Source organism: Nymphalis io, chromosome 10, assembly GCF_905147045.1.
Source record: "Nymphalis io chromosome 10, ilAglIoxx1.1, whole genome shotgun sequence".
In the NCBI taxonomy this organism is placed as follows: Eukaryota; Metazoa; Arthropoda; class Insecta; order Lepidoptera; family Nymphalidae; genus Nymphalis; species Nymphalis io.
Window position 1 is genome coordinate 11,586,840 of NC_065897.1, and position 24,496 is coordinate 11,611,335.

At 32.7% G+C, this 24,496-nt stretch overlaps 1 protein-coding gene across 1 annotated transcript in view; it reads left to right on the forward strand.

Annotated features, from left to right (window-relative positions):
- Positions 1-4,342: 4,342 nt before the first annotated feature.
- The window catches only part of LOC126771161 (uncharacterized), a 73,791-nt gene continuing 53,637 nt past the window's right edge, over positions 4,343-24,496 (forward strand). Inside the window, exons 1-2 of the mRNA XM_050490916.1 lie at positions 4,343-4,560; positions 23,461-23,573. Of these exons, the coding sequence (XP_050346873.1) occupies positions 23,519-23,573 (55 nt within the window). The 5' untranslated portion in view covers positions 4,343-4,560; positions 23,461-23,518. The remainder of the gene's footprint in view (positions 4,561-23,460; positions 23,574-24,496) is intronic.

The window sequence follows — 24,496 nt, forward strand, 5'->3', positions numbered from 1 at the left end:
AAAACAACTTCTTAGTGGTTTTGTAGTGTACTTGCACAACCATAAATGCTTTATTGACATATGTAAAGAGTTATTAGCGAATATCATTATTAACTTCAATTTATCTCACTCTTTCTCTTTCTCTCTTTGTATTTGTATTCTTATTCGATCCTGGCACATGTCATCTGTCGCAAAGTCTAAGCCATATTTCCTTTGGACATCCGCTTGTCTTATAGCCACATAAACACTCAACACTCACTCACTCACTCACGTAATATGAAATTCATCTCATGTTATTTTTAAGCAAGATATTGACTGATCACTAAACACTTATAAAATATATTTCATCTTAACGTACTTTTTTTTTCTTTTTTTTTTAACGGGTTTTTTATCCTTGCGGCATGTCAAACCCATAACGTACTTTTTGCTTTGCCTTTGCAACAATACAACATTTATTATTAATATAAAAAGTTGCTAGCAACAATATATATTAAAGGAAAAAAAAATCTATTCATAATAATATTTAACTTCAAGATCATTGAAAAATACGCTGAGGCAGTGTAATACACCGATACGGGTACTTTAAACACTATTAAATAAAATAGAAAAGTAATATACACTTAAAATTAAATTCTAAAGTCAACATAACCGACAAAAAATAAGAAAACAAAAAAAGAAATCCTCTAAAATTAAAAACCAAAACAATAATAAATGCTACTAACTTACAGCGAATATTAATGATTTATTAAGCTATTATATTAAGCTATTTAAAAGCTAAAAACTTTTTGATTGTTCTAATAGTTGTTAGTCATGTTTTGGTAGAAATCGTATAAGTTATTTTCAAAACTGAAACTTTTCACGTTAAGTTTGTTCACTAGCCCCTAGAAATCCTTTTGTAACATTTAATCTTATTAAAACACAAAAGCTCGTATCACGGAGCTTAATGATGTATTACTATGTAAATATTCAATAAAAATGCATTAAGTGCATTCATTGTTCTGGTTTTAAATAGCTTAATATCGATTTGCCGCTTGAGGGACTTTGCATAATGTCAACGGATGCAAAACGGTACGCCATTGAGAAAAGAACTATGTGCGTAATATGTTCATGTAAAAACTGTAATGTATTTTTGTAAAATCAATTTTCAATTATTCTTTGCATATAAGTGTTCTTATATCTTTCAAAAGTCGACAATTTATAATATGGAAACAGTTTGAAAAATGTTTAAAATATATTGTATATTTAATAAAAGTATTTTTTTATATAGCAATTTTATATCAGATGATGGTAAGTGGTCACCAAAGCCCACAGACATTGGTATTGTACGAAATGTTAACCATCGATTACATTTCCAATGCGCCACCAACCTTGGGAACTAAGATGTTATGTCCCTTGTGCCTGTAATTACACTGGCTCACTCAGCCTTCAAACCAGAACAGAACAATACCAAGTACTGCTGTTTTGCGGTAGAATATCTGATGAGTGCCTAGCCCAGACGAGCTTGTACAAAGACCAGTTTAGTAGTAACTATCGAATACATTTAATAAGTTCATAGATATTTTTTATTATAACAAGAATATTAGGGTTATTTTATTTTATTTCTTGTTTAGACTCTGGGAATGAAGAGATTGATTTTGAATTGCTTAAATGTTACTAAGTAAATAGATTTTAAACTATTAAAATAAATAAATAACAGTCTCTAGGTACATATCCCGGTGCTAGACATGAGAGGAGTCGTTAGGGACAGTTTTGGGGCTTACTCCACCAATAGTTCTAGTGTGAGTTCGAATCATACTATAGTATGATTCTATAGTATGATAACTGTCAATAATCTACCGTATACGGTAGATAGTGGTAGATTATTGACAGTTAAGTAAGTGTGACGCGTCTATTATTGAAATTAAAAAAAAATGTCTTTGTTAAAATCCAATCAGTATTAATGTACATATTTCACAAAGTTATCTTTTAAATGTAAATAAAAAATTTAAAAATGTCTTTTTAATTTAACCTTGACAGCATTTTGTTGTTATCATTATATTATGACTTATCTAGTTAGTGTAATTTGATTCCCTCGGGATGTTTTCTATCAACGCCTAGTACGAGATGAATTGTAAACAAAAATTTAGCACTTGTGAAACTTAATGGTGCTTAGTTTGATCTGTCACGTTAAGTAAGTACTAAATGTATATCTTAATAATAACTTATCTTAGTCTCGAAATTCAAACAAAATGATCTTTAAGATAAATGGTAACATACCTTGGGAAAAACAATTGCCTCCAGACCGATAAAAAAGTTAAACTTGAATTTATTTCTCTGGATCTTTCCAGTATTTCCAAACGAATGGTACATTTTTGACAATTATATTACACATAGGATTTGGATATATTATTTAAAAATGTGTAAAAATAAACATATGCTATTCAACATATACATAGATAAAGTTTAATAATGTTCTGTCCCTTGAAAGCAAACTGTCAACCGACCTAAATAACCCGAAGCTTTGGAAACAATGTGATTGCACGAAATGGTAACGAAATATTTTAATTCAGTATTTGAACAGAGTTAACTACCCTTTAGCCCTAAATTTTAATAAGATTTTGAATTTAATTACTGCCTCATTAATCATTTAATATTATATTTTTTTCATTGCTATTTAATAAAATATTTATTATATTAAAAATATATATATATAAACAAATGTACATATATATATATATATATATACATTTACAATAAGAGCAACAAAAACCTTTATCAGTTTTACTGAGAGCTGTTACATTAAAGTCAGTTAAGCCATTACTAATAAGATTTTGCGCGTATAATTTCTTGTTATTTGTTCATTTTATTTTTTAAGTATATTTTTCCTTTACATGTTCACGTCATCGTTTCTAAGGCTAATGAAATACTTGAATATTTCAGGCAATTAACGGCAACTGAGATGGTTGTATAACATTTATATTGCCGTTCATCTTAAATAATATTATAAACGCGAAGTGAGTGGGTGTTTCTTTGTTAGCTTTTACGTTTTAACTGCTCAGCGGACAGGACAAGATATAAGGTAAAAAAATTTAGTGGTGCTTGTCCGGGCTTAAATCCGCAATCTTCTATTAAGATTCACGTGTTCTAGCGACTGGGTAGGAATATTAATAGTAATGCATTACATATACTTACTAGAAACACAACAGTTACATTAGTAGTTTATGTACAACTTGTAATAAGTAATAGACAAAAAAGACGAACGATGTTTCGAGACTTGTTTAAGCTTATTCTCGACGAAAACAAGCAACGTTGCAATCTAAAATGCCAAATTAGACTTCATTGTTGCTCTGCATTACGTATTCATGAGGCATAACTTGCTATTACATTTTGTATAGGTACCGCTGATTAAGTTTTGATCGCTATAATAATGGTTTTATCTTAAATGAAGAACTTGGTTTTGACATAATGCTTTTTGTTAAAATGATTTTACGTTTTCATAAAGAATAAAAGTAGTTCGTTTGATTTGCAAAACATGTAGAAAATCTCTAAATTTTTCATCTCGTCTGCGATGAAGAGAAACAATCGCAAAGAACACGTCTCGGAAGACATTTTAAGATGTTTATTTTTGTGAACTAAATTTTTCTTTCTAAGAAAAGTAGAAGCCGTGTCTTGCCGCTTCATAGAAAAAAAATAATTAATTCTATTTTATAAAATGAAAATGTTTATTAAAATAAATCATTTTAAAGCCATTATTTTTATATTGTATATAGCTATAAAAATTATAAGCAAGACTTCAAAATATTAAAAATATGTATTTTGTTTTATTTGTTTGTAAACGGCCCGATGAATTCTATCACAGATAATATATACCTATAACTTTTGTCAAGACTTTATAGCTCTTCTATGATCCATTAAGTGGAACTGAAGTCGAGTTTATTTATCTAATTTGATTGAACCACAAACATAATTACATGTATTGCACTGCAAGAGATTTTAACCACTCCGTAAGCGCGCCGTCAACAAAGGGATCTAAGATATTATGTCCCTCTTGTAATTACACTGAATCACTCACTCTTCAAACTGGTACAAGACAAAGTTCAGCGGCAGAATAACTAATGATCGCCGTTTCGATTTACTATATTCAATAAATATGTAAAATTAAACGACTAGACAATCGATAGCGTAACTTCATAGGAACTAAACTATTAAAGATACATTATTGATAAAAATATCATCAGATTGCTGTAGTTGCATCTGTTATGATAAGACTAACACATGCCGGTAACAAAAAAGCGCATCACTCAGAAGCATTATGGGCGATAAATTGGTAATGACGTAGTTGCCTGCTCGAATTCGATGCTTAATTTCATTCTCGCGTCGGACGCCAAGTTGTACGCACGCGTTCCGTATTACGTGCTACGATCTACGCAAGCACGTTAGCATACCGTCTAAGTTTTCAGAAAGTTTCGTGCGCTTGAATATTGGATGCAATTTGTGCTATTAATGTTGTGCTTTGTGAATATATACGTGCCGTTTGCATAGATTTGTAACAGTTCTATAATTGGACATTTTTATTGGAGTATCACAATTATTGTACAATGAGTAAGTTCATATTTTTATTATTTTCATTACAAATATATCATGTTTAACAATTTATCTTTTTCTATAATATTTAATACATTAATGTATGTATAAATTGTTTGATTAAGTTATAAATGTATTGTAAATTTATTACATTCGTAATGTTAATAATTTTATCTTAAATTTATTGTGATTATATGTTATTATATTATATAAATAAAAATTATAATTTAATATTCTGTGTACCAGAATCTATCAAAATTTCATCATAATTCACATCCTAAATATAATGTTTTAGAGAAAGATAATTAAACGCCAAGTATTATTCTAGATAAATAATTACAGGTGTAATTGATAAAATACATGTAAATAATACTCGTTCTTTTGTAATGTATTATATACATATATATACATATATATGTATCAGAAATTATTATGTACCTACTGTTAGTTGTATTAATATATTGTTATACGAAGAGTACCTAAAAAATAATTGCTTTTTATTCACAGATTATTTTACATTATGGAACTTCTTATGAGAATTTACTTTAATTGAGCACCTTTTAATTGTAACTGAAGAGGCAATTTTACATTTTTTTTATTTTTATTTATTATTTAAGAGGCAAACGCATAGGGGAATAATTAACGTGACACATAATAATTAATATTTCAAATTTGAATTATTATAATAATGACGTCGCAGATAATCGGAACTGGTTGCAATATATAATTTGTGGTTTATTTGAATTGATATTAATCTTCATTCACCATGTTATTAAATTAAGTTTTGACCAGTGGTCCAGTGGAAAAAAAGCGTGGGTACTAACTGTAGATCGCGTGTTCAATTCTAGACACCACTAAGTTTTGATGAGCCACCAATTACTTACTATAACGTAAACGTTAAAACTGCATGTGTTGAATGAAATGAAAATCAAAATTATTATTAATCATATACTTTAAATATATACTATCCCGAAGTGGAGAGGCGTGGACAGAATTGCCTCCAAACTTCTTATACGGAGTTGGGGTGGGGCCTTTGCTTCTACCGTCACTGTTACTGTCCGGGTGCACTGTCACAGCCTCAATCTCTCCCTCTAATAAATACTTAAAGTACATCTGTGGTCTAATGGGAGGTAGCGTTTGTTTTGTAACTCCACACCTCAGGCACTAGATATCTTACTGAGCAAAATCACTGGATATCACGTTTGTCATTTCTTTGAAATGTTCATAATATACTATGTGATATCTAAGCTATTTTTTGCCATGTTGCCATGATGCACCAACCCCTCCTTCCGTGAATATCAATGTAATAATATCGATATAATAATATAATAAAAGGGAGATATAAACGGAAAATTTAGGATCCAGTTATTAAAAGAAAATGTATATACATATATATTATAAATATATATTGCAGCATATCAGCCACCTGATGGTAAGTGGTCACCAACGCTCTTAGATATTGGCATTGTAAGAAATATTAACGATCGCTTACATCACCAATGCGCCACCAACCTTGGGAACTAAGATGTTAGGTCCCTTGTGCCTGTAATTACTACAATACAATACTAGCTCACTCATCCTTCAAACGGTAACACAACAATACCAAGTACTGCTGTTTTGCGGTAGAATATCTGATGAGTGGGTGGTACCCACCTAGACGAGCTTAAATACTCTGAATAAGAAGTACTCTGTCAGTCTGTTACGCTTTCACAGCAAAACGACACAACTAATTTTGATAAAATTTGGTATGAACTAAGCTTGAACCCCAAGGAAGGGCATAGCCTACCTCCTTTGTCTCTGGTTGTCCAGGATTGCCGTCTATTCGGATTATGAGTATGAGGGAATAAGCCGTGTTTGTGTACACACTCGTGCATAAAAATATCTCCTACGAATTTGGCTAGTCTCCATTGAGATTGGTCACCGTGGGCTGCAGTCGAGTGTAATAGTCTTTGAATTTACTTGATAATTTAAATTTTATTATTTGATTTTACTTCGCTTAAGACGAATCTATATATTTATTTATGTCTTCGAGTGTGTATTGAAAAAAATATATAATAATAACTATTGCAATCTGTCGCTATCTTTGAGTTTAAGATTAAATTAATTTTGCAACAAATTCAGTCCTTTAAAAATAAAAAAATCCGAAATATATATAAAATGGGTAATCTATTTTTGTACTGAAATAATATATTAATAACAGTGTTCGTACAACAAAATAAAACTTATAATACGCAGATAATATTCCTGATTGACATTCGTATTAACTATTCAATATTTATCATCTATTAAGTAAACAACAAAAAAAGCCGAGATGGCCCTGTGGTAAGAACGCGTGAATCTTAACCGATGATCGTGGGTTCAAACCCGGGCAAGCACCACTGAATTTTCATGTGCTTAATTTGTGATTATAATTTATCTCGTGCTTTACGGTGAAGGAAAACATCGTGAGGAAACCTGCATGTGTCTAATTTCACTGAAGTTCTGCCACATGTGAATTCTACCAACCCGCATTGGAGCAGCGTGGTGGAATAAGCTCCAAACCTTCTCCTCAAAAAGAGGAGAGGAGGCCTTTAGCCCAGCAGTGGGACATTCACAGGCTGTTACGGTACGGTAAGTAAACAACGTACATATACACTTAAATACATAGACATAGAGGTGTTCAACGGATTACCGAGGTCGTATGCTACCTTGGCCTAAGGATCGCTAACAATTGCCAGCCTTCGAAGCCTGTATGAGACGAAAGCGACGAGTCACCTACCGACTTACGCAGGTAATGACCGGTCACGGTTGTTTTGGAGAATACCTGTGTAAGATCGGACGCGAATCGATGGCGATGTTTCACCACTGTGGCGCGGACCGGGACACCGCTCAGCATACGTTGGAGGCGTGCCCCGCGTGGGGTGTGGCAAGGGAGATCCTGGTCCGTGAATTCAGACAAGACCTATCCGTGAGAGCAATCGTGTTGGCGATGCTCCTCAGGAAATGGGCGTGGAGGGCCTTAGCCTTCTTCTCTGAGACCGTCATGATCCAGAAGGAAACAGCGGAGCGGGAACGGGAAGGGGCAGTTCCTGTTTGGTGGAGACAACATTAGCATCGTCTCGGCCCTCCCACAGCCCCACATACGGACAAAAATCATACAAATGATAGATGAGCCAGAATATAAACTCGAATACATCACTAATTATTGTCGATAATCACTCCTTAGTTTAAGCCGTTATAATTATAAGTTAATACATGCGAAATTGCAGCAACAGATAAACTTAGTTTTAAAAATGAAATACAAAAAAATATATAATTCACACAAGAATCAATTAATTAAGTAAGCCCAAAATAATCTTTGTCGACATTTCTTAACCTTTTCTGAACACTAGAATACGAATTATGCCTAACAAAAACATAAATTACTTATTCAAAGTTTAGTTTGAGTTATTATATTACAATAAAATATTTTAAACATGTAAAAGTCTCATCAGGCACATCCAACTATACCAATTTAAAAAAAAAAACAATTCATGTACTACTCTCACGTTTGATACTAGATAACATAAAAATGAATATAGATTATAAAACAATTTATGAAATAAAGTATAATAATTCTACCAACGTAATAAAATAAAATTATACAACAGCTCATACTAAATGTACGTCTACTTTAACAGTATAAAAAAAGTATACCTATATATATAAGGGGCAGTGTGTATAAAACCTTAATAAAAAATTAACTTGAACACAACTAAATAAATAATCACATCTGGCAAGGTTGCAATGTTTGCACGTTGGCTGTAGGCTCTTTGTCCGCATTGAATTTATGACCATTGCACCATAATAAAGTAAACAATTCTTACAAATGTTTCGTATGAGATCATACGTATTACATATATTGATTAATCATTAAAATATGCCAAACATTAACAAATATAGACCAATAGTTTTATCTGATATTAGTACATTATATTTTTTGTTTTTAATACAGAAAATTATTATAAAGCAATAATTACCTGTGTTATCCCCCACACTCTTTCTTTTGCATATCAATGATATGCTCTCCCTTGGGAACATACATTACTATGCAGACGACAGTACAGTGCATGGAGGATACCACGGACGCGCAGTAGCTGGGCGAGCGGAAATTGAGGAGAGGCGGGGGTATCTTGTTATTAAACTCGATAGGACGTTAGAACTCATCGCCAAATGGGGCTCTGATAATCTTGTTGAGTTTAATGCCAAGAAAACACAGGTATGCGCTCTCACAGCGAAAAGTCACCATTTTCCCCTCTTCCCTTCTTCTGTGGCACTACGCTGGAGATACAAAGCAAAACGCCATGCTGAGAATTGATGTTCGGTGCAAACTTAGTCCAAAGGATTACATCGAGGTTGTTATAAAAACAGTTTTGCGGAAACTCGGAGTTCTGAACAAGGTGCGACGTTTTTTCACGCCACAACAACTGTGCCTATTGTTCAAAACACAAGTACCGTCTTGCGTTGAATATTGCTCACACATTTGGGATGGCTCCGCTAAGTACCTACTGGAGGCCTTGGATCGGTTGCAGCGACGTGCAGTTTGCATTATTGGCGACGTAAAGGTCACAAACACCCTCAAGCCTTTTCAATTGCGTCGAGAGATAGCAGCGCTGAGCGCTTTCTATCCACTTTATCACAGCGAGTGCTCTAAGGAATTATACTCTCTAATTCCTACTTCCCCCTTCCTTCATAAGTCTACGCGTGCTGGCTCTCGATATCACCGCCTAACTGTGACATCAATTCCATCACGCACAAAGAAATTTGGCAACTCCTTTCTTTGTCGTCTTCCAAAAAATGGAATTCTTTACCAGCTCACAGTGTTCCCCTCCTCTTACAACCCGGGTTCCTTCAAACGAGGTGTGAAAGAACCCGGAGGAAGGAACATCTTGTGGGCCGGCAGAGGGAGACCGACGGGGGCGGTTAGAGCAGAATATTCTTCCCGACTGTACTGGCCGTCGTCGCGTTTGGACTCTACTACCACTTACCATCAGGTGGAGTAGAGTCATTGATATTGCCGGCAAATATAAAAAAAAATTAGCATAATAAATCGTAGCGTTAGATCAGAATGGGATGCGACCTTTCCCGACCTCTAGTGATAGCGTCAGCAAATTCGCGAGGATTTTTACTATATTATTTAAAAGATTGTTTTTTTTTTTTAAATATTATTAATTAAATTATTAAAGAGTTGAAAGAGAAGATAAATTACTCTACCGACTGTTTTGATTAAGAACATTTTTTTATGACTACATATTTTTTTCTAATTTTGGTTAAAGCTAACCGAAGGTTCTCTCTTATTTAAACGAAGTTTTTTACTATCCCTGCAAAACTACAAATAGTAAACACCCTCTGGACAGAAATTCAAGGGATCTCTGCACGGGTCGGATCTTCAGATATCTACTCTAATTGAACCCCCTTGTATAAATCGTAATAATGGTAAAAAGTTAGATAAGCTAAAGAGTTATGACGCTGTTTTTTTCGGAACGAGGATGGACTTAACCTGTCAGAGAAACAATTTTAAGGGCGGAAGCTGCAGCGGAAAATACAGAATGCCTAATTCAAAATTAAATATCAAAATATACTTTATTCACGTGGGCTATTACATTCACTTTTAAATTGATATTTTACAAAACTTAATTTAACTTAAAATTGCCACTGAAATGAATCTCTGTGTAGTTTGAGATGAAACACTTGGAGTTTCAGTGCCAAATGATTACGAAAAAATTCTCGCAAAATCAAATTAAAAAGTATTTATTATTTATATATATTTATTAAATTTCTTAATTTGAGTTATTCTTATGTAAATTTGTATTTTGATGTATTTTTGAGGACTTCAATGTAACTAAATTATAAATAATTTCTTAATTCAATTACATAATAAATTATAAAGGTTCAAATATAATTATCCCATACACGGAGTTTATGTGTATGTGTTGCATTTAAACTAAACATTAAATTAAACACATTATATACATTTTATTACGAGTCTCGTAATAAAATCGCCCTTCTATAAAGCTTTAAACACGACCCACCGAAGTTTATCGATAAGTCGGTTGCGTCTAAACACAGCTTGCGTGCGTTTCTTAAGTGGTATTTGATTAAACGAAGCAATTAAGCAATCAGTCGTCAATGGCTGCGGATTGTCGCAAACGAGCGTCTGCACATAAGCTCGTTAGTTCTATATATATGACTAGTGACCATCCCGACTTTGCACGGCTAAAACCAACAGGGCATCTTTTAATATATATCTTACAACTATATTTATTATGTTTGTGTTAAGGTTACTGTCTAAGCGATAAGACAGTGTCTTGTGCGTCTTCTTAGATTTTATTTTATTGTTTCATTAATTGACAATAAATATAATTTGTATTATTTGTTTATTTATTGTAAATGAATAATATATACAAAAGCAACCGTATTCATAGTGCATTTTGCAGACATGGTTTTAGGACATGGTACAGGTAAGGTGTAGAATATAAAATAATTTTACTCAGTTCTCGTTATACTTAATAAGTCATGTCTCATAAAATTTACTCAACATAAAAGACATACTCCCTACAACCATCTTGTAAGTATATGCTAACATCCCGTAAAATTAAATGTCGACTAATTAAGTAATTTCGAATGGATCTTTGAGAACAAACAAACGCAACTTTCATCTTTACCATTATACTTGAATAATAAGATGTACTCATGCTTTCAACTGCAAGCGAAATGTTTATCTTATGACAACATCCTTCTGACTGAGTGACATTAAATTGTTTGCTTTTCTATATCCCGCGAAAAAAATTAATTAAAAAATCAAAATAATTTATATAACATTGAAGCATTACACTTACTTATATATATAGTCAAACTAGAAATTATCACCGGTTCGGAAAAGAAACACTTAACCCTGAGAAGAACCGTCGAAAGAAACTCAGCTCAACTCAGGTGTTTTTTTTTAAATCCGATTGATCCACCGTATTTTCATCTATATTACAAATGTATTACAAACTTAAAAGATGAATTTTAGAATTGGATGTATGAATTAAATTAAAATATTAAGTAAATATTGATAATAACTTAACTTAATAATTTTTTTAGTTAATATTTTTGTTAAAATGAGAATTAAACTAAAACGTATTATTCAACAAAATCTATAGACATACAAGTATTTTTTCGAATTTCATACAATTCTTCGAATCGAATCGATCAAAAATGATACTAATGTTTAATTTACGTGAACATTGAAAATTTTTGAACATTTAAATTAAATACTACGTACTACATATTAATTATTCAATATTAAAAAGACGAAAGCGAAACCTTTACTAATTGATCGATATTTTTCTTTTTAAGTATCTATGGTATACCACAGATAAAAAATGAGCTAATTACGACCATGCGCGAAACCGTTACTTTAAATACTCATACACTTTAATAAATGGCGGCGTTCATTTTAAATATTCTCAATTGCTTTCTAGGAAGTCCAGTAAGATAAATACTAAATGCATAAGCTTGTAGCAAACTAGCTTACATAATATAGAGCTGATTCATAATTTGAGTGTTGAATATTTTTGGAATGGCTCGTAATCATTTCATTGTTCAATTCCATAGAACATAATCATTATGATTTATAAGTTTGGTACACATTGGAAAATTTAGTGCATGCCTGTGTCAAAGCCATTCTAGACTAAATCGTTAATGTTTATAAATGGAGTTGCGTTTATTGCATCAATGTTAGTAACTGATTGACAGTCTAGACTTTTGTCAAGACGATTGTGTATAGCTTTTCTATACGAATACGATTAGTGGTGCTGTCGACTGAAGAGGAAGGCAGACGGAATGGCCTTGCGTTGCCGTATCACGCAAATACTCCTCGAGAATGGGAATCTAAGAATTTAAGTGATTAAAAACTCACATAATCGAGCTCCCTTAAGAGTCTAGTTTACCTTTCGATGATTTCCCATGCATGACATTCTATATGATATGCATGACATGATATTCTAATGTCTGACATTTATGAACCGATTTGAAAAATTATTTATTGTTTTATTTGTCTTATTTGGTCCCATTTAAACTGAAGAAAATATACCACTTCTAACAGTGCAAAATAAGGGTTGAAACTTTTTATGGACTCGAATTTTATTTAATGTTGATAATATTTTTTCCTAAACCCTATTCAAGAATGAAAATGAATTAATGAATGAATGAAAAAAATATACTTCAACATATCAATTATAATTAAATCAAAACGATTTAAAGCTTAATTGCATTAGTAAGTTTGAGAGCTATAATGTACAATCTTAACGTGCCCTTGTTAATATGCAGAACACATGATTAACCGAACAATAACTTTGTTTCGTTGAATTTGCATAAGTACGAAACCCTACTGAGGAATGTTGGCATAACTCCTAGCATAGTTCGAGCTAGCAATCTGAAATTTTAAAATAACTAATTTCCAACACGTTCTAAAATGTATTCGTTTTTATTGAAGTATACAAGAATTGTTAATATTTCTTTTATTTCTTCTAATTTAACGTAAATTTAAAAACTACGTCACACAACCTGACTTACGTTTAAAATTATTTGGATTCTAATCATAAAATCCTTGACTGTATAAGTTTCATGTTTTAGATATATATATTTATAAATATGCATATTATACATATTATTATTATCATTATACAATTGTAATAGATAGTTATGCATCTTGCCTTTTTATTTGTTTATGTAGCAATATTTTTCTATTACTCTTAATTTTTCTGATAGAATTGCTTTTTATCCAATAGGACCGCCTATTTGTATATCTGCTCAGAGACTGCATATTTTTGTACATTGTGTTTCTTTATTTAAAAAAAGTATTTTATTATTATTATTATTATCTTACATTGAGAGTAAAAGGTTACGAAAATAGTCCAAGGATTCATGAACGATCATCGAATCAGCGACTTTACATCGCTAGACAATGCGTAAAACTTAGGCGCAATTGCCTAAAATTAAATTTAAATTGATGCTTTAAATGTTTAAAAGCCATAAACAAAACTTGTATTTTCTTTATATCAGATATCTAACAGAGTCCTAATCAAAATTTCATAGCACCATACTAAACTTCACATCTGATAATTTACGACAAACATTGTACCAGAAATTCAGTTCGAAGCTTAAAGTAGGACCCTTTATAAAGGCTATAACTTCACTGCCCATTTAATTAATTCAGTTGGGTAGATTTAACACAAGTTACCAAACTCTATGGAACAAAGAAAACACTAAATTATCTTTTGATAGCTTCGGTAAAAAAATAAGTTTTATAGTTCGTGTTATATGTTTAAAAAACTAATCAAATTAAACTTTAATTTTATATTCAAGTAGACTCTTTTCAACCGCCATTTTTTCAACCGCATATTTTTCATGAATTAATTTAATATACAATTACCACCGGCTAAATAGAATTGGCACCGAGAATAAATAGCAAGAAACTCAATAGTTTCTCCTTTTATTTATAACATACATATTATATACAATTAAATTAATGTTGCATGAAAATCAACGAATACTAACTCCAAGCTCTTATCATCTAAACATAATTTTGTACAAAGTAATATGATCTGCGAAATTTTATTACCTTCCCCAGGAAGGATATATTGACATTACATATTCGAAAATATACATAACATATAAGCGATCTCTTTCTTAAGAATATTATCAATGCAAGCCGGAACACTAAATTTAAATTGTACGTTCAATTCAATTGCTTACTTAATGCCATTAAATTGTATATATGGGCTCAACTGTCCGGCAAAATGTTTTAACTACAATGACAACCGGACGATCAAAGTGATCGGAAACAAGCGCTGACAGCGCTTTATTGCGTGGTGTTTGTGTTTGGCGAGTTTGGTATAGAGCGTTCCGTAAAAACAATAGGAAGCTGCATCGTCAATATGTTAGTCTTACTCATTGCTGTATGATTTAAAATCACATTGATATTAAATACTAAAATCTATATATTACACATATTTACTAGTTTTTATTAATGTCAATTCTTGCATAGATAAAGATAATAGAGCAGTTAACCACCCTACTCGATGTTGCGGGTATGCTTTGTACTAATATATCATATAAAACATTGATATATATATTTGAGGTAAAAAGACTCGATAACGTTTAACCGGCTACAAAAAATAGCAGAGTATTTTTTCACGGAGAAGGGTTTTTATTATCCATTTTGTAGTAATTCTTGAAGGCGCTACAGTACATCGACTTGTATAGCACTCGGCTGATCGTTAATCGTTATGACAGTTGGATAAAAAATTTAAGAGGCATTAGAACACATGCTAGATATAAGTATTATATATTTATATAATTATTCAAGAAAAATATCCACTTCTATCAGATGGCACCCTGTGCGAATCTATTAATCATAAGGATCGTATACTTTACTAATTTACTTACTACCTTAGTTTAAGTAACGGTCTGCCCACTGCGAGGTAAAGACTAAACATCAAATTTCACTGGTGCTTGCCCAGGCTAGAACCACAACCTTCGGTTAAGATTAACGTGTTGTAACCACTGAACCATGTTGACTCTATAAGGACTATTAAATGAATTAAATCTATTTTGATTAACTATTTTTTTTTTATAAAAACACAACGTCTATCTGTTTCTATTACTTTGCTCTAATGGTCAGATGTGAATGAGGTTAATTATTCCGACGCGTGTTTATCTCCGAAGCATTTCATATGAAAGATCACTGTATTTGAATTGGTATCAATTCATATCTACAAAAATACTATACAGGAATACAAAAAAAGAAAATCGAATCAATATCATTATTAAAGAATACTATATTTTTTTATTGATATAATTTTGTAACTATTACAATAATAACATAACCATATCACGTGCAGATATGTATTATATATATATATATATATATATATATATATATATATATATATATATATATATGTATAAGTATGAATAGTCGTGTGTGTATATATATATTAACTGAAGTATGTTCTCATTTAATGTCATACATATTATTATTTTTATTTTACACTACTTTTTAACGCGTGATAGGGGCAGGTGGTAGGTGTCAGATAAAAAATAATCTATTCTTCGGGTTCAAGCTTGCTTCTTACAAAGTTTCATCAAAATTGTGTCAGTGATTTAGCCGTGAAAGCGTAATAGACAGAGAGTTTACTTTCGAATCGAGTTGGTCTAGTGGTTTGATATAAGACCGGAGACCCGGAGGTCCTGGATCCAATTCCCAGGTCAGGCCAATAAAAAGTTATTGGGTTTTTCTGTAAGAAAATTCTCAGTAGCAGCCCGGAGTTTGGAAGTTGGAAGTGTGTACACTCCCGTGCCTCGGAAAGCACGTAAAGTAGTTGGTCCTGCGCCTGAACTCTGTCCGGTCGTGTCGGATTGCCGTCCCATCGGATTATGAGAGTTTGGGAATAGAGAATGCACCTGTGCTTGCACACACACTTGTGCACTATAATATCTCCTACGAAGTTGACTACTCTCTCTTGAAAATGAGGACATTATTATTATTATTATATGTTAGGTATTGTTTAATTAATTATATTAAGTGCATATAGATATCACGTGTGCTTGGTTCTATTTACGAAACGAAAAGTGAAATGGATGTGTTTTTTTTAAATGCAACAATTGGAATATCTACGCGGACCTGATAACGATATCCTAACTAAAAGTTTGTTCGTTGCGCTTTATTTCATTATTAATTATTTTACGTAGGAAACCGTATCAATTAATGAAAGAAGTATCCAAGAGGTATTATTTAAATTCAGTCAGACGATTATTGTAAGTCTACCTGTGTGATACCACCGGTCTCAAAGGCAAGATGTCGAGTGTTGGTACACTGCTCACTATCAATGCGTTGCAATAGTACATTAGGAAATTGACTCTAAGAGCTACTACCGAGTAAGGAGCTTCTTGTACGGGATACTAGCGAATAAGGAGCATTATATAAAACAATTTTAGCCTTAGAAAAAAATCTTTGTTTACCGTTTAATAAATACTAAGAAATGCAACATAAATTTTATTTGAAACTAGTATTCGCCCGTGACTTTACCCGCTTATTACGGTACAAAAGGTTCCTGTGCCTCGGAAAGCACGTAAAGCCGTTAGTCCTGCACCTGAACTCTTTCCGGTCGTGTTCCAACGGATTATGAGATTTAGGGAATAGACAGTGCACCCTGACACACTTGTGCTCTATAATATGTCCTATGCAGTTGTTTAATCTTTCTTAAGATTGACCGCCGCCAAAATTGGTCTGGAGGACTATTATTAAGGTATAAAAACTATATCCTTCATTGGGGTTTAAACTTACTTTATATCAAATTTCATCAAGCTCAGTTCAAAAGTTTAGCCGTGAAAGCGTAACATACAGACAGTGTAATTTTTGCATTATTACTATTAGTAAGGATGAATAGAAGGGTATTTTATATGTAAAAAATCAACGTCTGTGTTTGTATAGTTCATTCGATAAGTTAAAACACACAGTTGTTATTAAGCCGTACTTTCTTAGCCATAATCTTTCATACTAAGCCATATATCTTTCGTACTACGTGGTAGGGCTTTGTGCAAGGCCGTCTAGGTAAGGACCACCTACTCATCATTATTCTATCGCTAAACAGCAATACTTACTATTGATTCGTTCCGGGTTGAAGGATGTGTTAGCTAGTGTAACTACAGGCACAAGAGATATAACATCGTCGTTCCCAAGGTTAGTGGCGCATTAGCGATATAAGGGATGGTTAATACTTCTTAAAACGCCACTGTCTATGGGCGGTCGTGACCACTTAATATCAGGTGGCCCATTTGCCCGTCCGCCTGGCTATAACATAAAAAAAAACTACCACGCACCATCAACGAATGCAATTATTCACAAATAAATTAAAGCAAATAAAACCACCACACATGTATAAGCTATTATTAATTAATTAGAGCTTTTCTGTGAGAACAAACACGAACACCGCAGAACACGATCGTAAAATGTCAAAAACTGTTATGTTTTCAAATAATCACGTATAAGCTATAGTTATTATAGTCAATTTATATTATTCATATATACATCAAAATAGCGTATCATAGTAAGTCGGCTATCAAAATTCAATTTCACGAGTGAGAAACAAAATGAGTTACAGAATAGTTTTACATTGACGTTACGGCTATATCTTGAAACTATAGCCTATTACGATGTGACAGCTTCGTGTAAATCGGAACAGTATATTCGTTTTTGTAAGAACTGCTAGAACAATTGAAAAAAAAACTTTGTCTACGGCCTGATTGCTTAGTACGGTATTGTTTGGTTTGTATTTAAATAACAGAAAGTATACAAAACGCTAACTGGAAGCAACCAGGTGGCCTTATAATCAAAGATATACCTAAACTCAGAGCCTTACTATAGTCAAAATGAAAACGTGGAAGTCACGATTATGATGAAAGGACTAATTTCAAAAAACATTTATTTTTAACATTAATTTCAATTAAACAGAGTCAGGTCGAAAGTGTATAATTTATTTGATGAATTGGTTAAAATATACTAATGAATACGAGCGCACTAACTTCTTAACTCATACTCAATTACATAAGTAACAAGGCAAGATGCATGGTGGTCTTTGTAGCTAATTTAAAAACAGCTTGTATCGTATGACAATGCCATATTGACCGAACGTACCATAGCTGTTAATTCTAGCAGCCGCGGCCACATGTCACGCCCCATTATATGCGCACCCTTATAACAAATAATTACTTCGCCAGACATTTTACGCTCCCATACGCTTAATTTGAGCTGTAATTATGGTGATGTACTTAAAATACGTGAATCTTAACCAAAGAATGCTTCTGAGTTCTCATGTGCTCAATTTATGCTTATAATTCGTGAGGAAAGTCCATATGCACCATATGTACCATCAGTCCGCATTGCAGCTTCCTGGAATAAACTTCAAGCTATTTACACCAGAGGAGAGAAGGCTTAAGCCTGGCAACAACAATACTATAATAAACTTCCTTACTATTATTATTTTATGTATTTGAATTATATGCATCCCTCATTAATTCACTCATTCATTACGTAATGTTTTGTTTATTTTCATATTTATTTCATTATTTATTCATAATAATAAATAACTTGATGTGTATTGTTTTCAAAGTCTTTGTGGTTATATAATTACATTAAAGTTTCAACCTTAATTAATATGTCTATGATAGCAGTCGACTATGTTGCCGTTTTGTGTTTCGGAGGACGGTCTAAAAATAACATAACTTGCAATAACATTTGTCTTAATATATTAGTATTGTGACGGCCATCAGCAGGATGGATTTATGTACCACCCTGTGAGCCGACTTATTATTTATTAATATAAATGTTCCCTGTCTACACCTTGTTTATTTAACATTTTTCAATATGACGACGCAGCGTGCCGCGCTTGAAGAAATTTAAATTAATATTTTCTCTTGCTCTTAAACGTACAGTACTCTATCTTATAATGTAATATATGCATTCCTATCATATATAGCTCAAAGATGTATTTCCATTTCATTAAACAAAATTGTTCAATTTACTGTTATAGTGGTCAATCGCCTGTGTATTACGTAAAATCGTTTTTGACATTTGAGTTTTTTTTTTCTTAATTTTTACCATTGTATCCAAGATATAATTTCGGTTAAAAGCCAAATTTTTATGATGATGTCGTCGAAAACATATACACGGATGCAATGTTTAGAGAAGAAAACCGCAAGGCGTTACCGGTCACTGGTGTAGTAAAATATAATTTATTTTTATACACATCCATCACGCATCAGCGCACTTTTGTGATAGACCACCCAAACGGAAGCAAGTATTCAATAATAATTAAATGTGAATTGTAAACGTTTTAATTTCGTTTCGAATTTCATATTAATACTCTTCTTAAGGTATACAAACTTTAACATTTTTATCTGAATAAATTAGTAATAAGCAATTAATAAATGTTTATAATGTAAATAGAAATAGTCTGATGTTCCACTGGACTAAGGCCTCCTCTCCTTTTTTGAGGAGAAGGCTTGGAGCGGGTTGGCGGAATTCACATGTGGCAGAATTTCAGTGAAATTAGACACATGCAGATTTCCTCACGATGTTTTCTTTCACCGTTAAGCACGAAATGAATTATAAATACAAATTAAGCACATGAAAATTCATAAAAGATGAGATTCATAAGAGATCAAAACTTAAAATTTCCGCAGTTAAACCACTGAGCCATCTCGGCTACATTTAACAGGCAATAAATGTTTGACAATTTTTAATTCAATAGCATATGATAAATTTCCACCAACCCGCATGAGCAACGTGGTGGAATGAGCCCAGCAGTGGGACATTCAAAGGCTGTTACGGATATGATTAATATGCTAGTAAATATTTAACTTTATGAGATTGAACAACTTATTCCTTACGTAATATTTATATGTTAAATATTATAAAGGAAATTCCGATAATTTTTCATCAATCATCATTAGCACTGTATGATTTTGTTCCATGCAACTTTTATCGATGAGTCTATAATAGGACGTATAATTTGGTAATCAGGAGCGGATTTCTCTAAAGGCCGAGTAGGCCCGGGCCCAGAGCGACCAAACTTGAACTAAAATATGTGTCTATAGCTTGTTGAAAAAAAATCCTTATGAAGATTCCGATTATTAAAAAATTCAACTAGTTTTGAAACAAGCAACCAAGTTATGAAATCCGTCTATTGGTAATGACATAATAATAATTATTAATATTATTACAGTTCATGTGAACTTGCTGGATTTATATTATTTTCAGTGTTTTGCGACTTCTACGTATTTCATATCCAATGACTGTAGACAAAGTCACGAAGCTGTTATCGATGTCGTTTGTAGAAAACACGAAATGTATGGAAATAACATACGTATTGATTTATCATGTGATCAATAGGTGAGGTATTGAATTGAATAATTTAACGACAGCTAAGTTCGAAAACTCTTTGACAATTGTTAAATGTACTTTGTGTGGCCTTGGCTTATTGCGAATCTATAAATTCGATCAATCGAGAACGCCATATTATTTTAAAGTATGTAAATACATCATTACTTTGAAGTGTTATACACCGTTATAAATAAATCGATCCAATTACATCTTCATTTTTTGCATTACTTTAAGCAAAATCTTGGTCACTATGACTTAAACTTACAGACTGTTTCAGATTTATTCATAGTAATTAATTGTTTACTAAGGAATATATGATACAGGTAAGATAATATTCAAGGGACTGAGATTAGCCGCCGTGGCCGAAATAGGTCTGGAGAACTATTATTATATATCATTCTAGAAAACCGATTTACGGTTATCCTCTATTTCAATGCGTGTATCCTTTAAATGTTTATAATAATTATTAAAATCGCATATTTCTTATATCAATCAATCAACAGCCAATCGTTGTCCACTGCTGAACATAGGCCTCTCCCAAGGTGCGCCAAAGCTCCCTGTCCTCCGCCTTCCGCATCCAGTTGGTGCCCGCCACCTTCTTAAGGTCGTCGGTCCACCTGGCTGGAGGGCGCCCTACGCTGCGCTTGCCGATTCGCGGTCTCCACTCTAGGACTCGTCTGCTCCAACGGCCATCGGTCCTACGACATACGTGACCAGCCCACTGCCACTTCAGCCTGCTAATTTTGCAAGCTATGTCGGTGACTCCGGTTCTTTTCCGGATAATCTCATTTCTGATCTTATCCTTCAAAGATACTTCGAGCATAGCTCGCTCCATAGCACGCTGAGCGACTTTGAATTTGTGGACTAGTCCCGCAGTTAGTGTCCACGTTTCGGCACCGATTGTCATGGCAGGTAAGACGCATTGGTTGAAGACTTTCGTCTTCAAACATTGCGGTATAGACAACTTGAGGACTTGACGAAGGTTGCCAAATGCTGCCCATCCCAAGCGAATTCTTCGATCGGCTTCCTTCTCGAAGTTGTTCCTACCGACTTGTATTATCTGTCCTAGGTAGGTATTTCTTATATATATTATATATTTTCTGACATTTAATCGTGTTCTGCGGTGGGTTTCGAGTTAGTTCATACACATTCTGCATGAACAAACTACTCCGGTAATATAGCCGAAATAGATATTAATATATTTTGTAATATATTAAATATCTTTTATATTAAATATTAAAAATAAACAAATTCACGTAGTATTTTTGGCTTTAGTCGATTCTATAATTAAATTTTATTAAAATATAACATTGAGATATAAAAAAAATATTTCTGATAATTTTAAAATTATATCAGTTTCTAAATTAAGCTTAATCTTTTTATATTAAGCGGATCATAAGCTCTTTTTTAGCATACTAGCTTTGCCTCGTAGTTCTGGGTATAACTGGACTATCAAACGCTAGTTCAGACCCACGTGTGTGGGGGCCAGCAGGTGTTAAATACCCCATGTCTTTTCTGTATCCCTGACAACTTGTACGCAATATTTCATGATGATCGGTTGAGTAGTTAAGATGTGCAAGCGTAACAAACAAATACACACTCACTTTTGCATTTATCGTAGTGAAAAATCAAAATAAATGATTCTGCTTGTGTAAATTTAATAGCAATATATTAAAAAAATCTATATTTAGTATACAGTTCGCTTTTAGTGTATAATGTTGAGTCATTAAGTATTAACTCAAATCTAATTTTAGGTTTAAGCCAATGTATATATATCGATTAACATTCAATTTCACTACATAAAATTAATTACAACTTACAGCTAGTAATATTTTCTTGAAATACTTCGTGATGGTACTTTATAGCTAACTTACGGCGTTATTGTAAACATAGCAGTTATAATGTATTAAATTCATAATCTACTTGATAAAAGTTTTAACTACTTACAAACTGATAACGCAAAGTGGTGGGTTCCGGGGGTATAAATGCATTTTGCACAGGAGGTCCTCATACAACGTAGATAAGCACTATGTAAGATTTTTTAAAAGTCATCCCATGTCATGGTCTTGGTTTTAAAAAGGATAAAAGCTTTTAATAATTCTTCATTTTGAAAATATCCAGGTTTCTGTTTATAAATAGTCTAAAAATATGAATTGTAACATTTTTGGAAATTTGTTTAGATTTTTTTTCTTTATACATTCGATGAAGTGAAACCTTTACAGGATCCTACTTCTGTATCCGTTTGTCACAGTCCGATTATTTCTCCGAATCTACTGAATGTTTAAAGTTGGAATTAATGCTTATATTGAAACAGTCACATATGTATAGGTTAATTGGAATAAAAACTGATTCTGGTAGTCTGATTAGATAATTTTAAATAACAAAAACTCAAAAGTATTACTACATATTATACAACCCTCCGCCACATCTGTCTGTCTGAAGATGATAAAAAAATGATGATGTCTCAAAAATATCAAATTAAAAAAAATCTTAATTTTAAGCGTTGTTTTTTTAATTTTTAAAGAAAGTTTGCAAGTACAGCTTACTTGTTATTTTGATACTCGATTAAGGCTTCACTCAAAGCTTAGAGGTAAACCTAAACGAAAAACTTAAGTCTTTAAATTTCTACGTGAAACATGAAAAAATATTCATAAAATGTATTTGCGTGTGAAATACAATACTTAATTTCAGCGAGAAACAACAACACCAATTTGTCTAATGGGTACTGTAGTCGCCTACTATTACTTAATTAAAGTAGACTCTTACAAGGTATATCGAATGGTCATCTTATAATTCTGCTGAGAAGAGACGGCAAGGAACTCAGTACTGTTTTTCAAATACGTACATCGACAAACGAGTACAATTATTTTTTTATGAAAATCAACGAAAACTATCTCCAAGCTCTTTTGTCAATAAAATAAATACAGAATAATTATAATTATTTAAGATTATCTTATTTTGGTTGTCAGGGGTCGTCAGATGAACAGCTCTTGTGGAGGATCGGCGCTACGTTGGTGGCATTAAGGCATGGCTTCGGGACACGTGCACGTTTTCATCTCCATCGTGATGCTGCTCTGCAAAGGTACAATTATTCATTTACATATATGTTTGTCAGAGAACTGCAGTCACCGATATCGCGCGTAGATTTAGCTCGCTGAAGTAAAAGTCAGCTGGTCATGTCTCCAGGCGCATCGATAGCCGATGAAGTCGACACGTGTTAGAGTGGAGACCACGCTTAGGCAAACGTATTGTGGGATGCCCTGCGGCAAGGTGGACCGACGATTTGAGAAAGGTGCGGGATGAATGCGGGCGTTCTATGGTGAGGCTATCGCCCAGCAGTGGACGGCGATAAGCTAAAAAAATAAATAAATAATATATATAGCATATTCTATGTATATATAACTTTCTTCAATTATCGGAAACTACAGCTTGTCTTTATTTTTACTGTCGTGAAAGTAGGCCGACGGATAAATTTGGCTCCAGATACTGCTTACCACCGCCCATACACCTTGCTTGCAATTGAAGTATGACAGAGCCAGTATTATTACAAGTATTGGTGACGTAAGAAATAGTTAAAATTTCTTACAGCGCCAATGTTTATGGACAGTACTGACTTACCATCAGGCTTGCTAGTCCATCTACAATCAAAAACAAAATGTCGATGCGCTTAACGGCTTAAAAGTTGATGTATTACAGGATTGATATATTGAAGTTACACTAAAATAGTTACTATAAAAATCAGCATATTTACACATATACTCACACGAATGAACGCACGCATACACACATTAGATTTTCATCCCTATACTCATTACTTTAATTTTTTATTAAGCTTATTTTACTTCAACTTCTTTTCATTTCTGTCTTTTCATTTTTAATATAATACAAATTTTAACTATTTGTGTAATATTATTTTGGCTTTATGTACGAGTAAGATAATATGTAACGTAAAATTTTTATATGCTGTTAGAATACCAAAAAATTAATAAATAATCCCTATGAAAA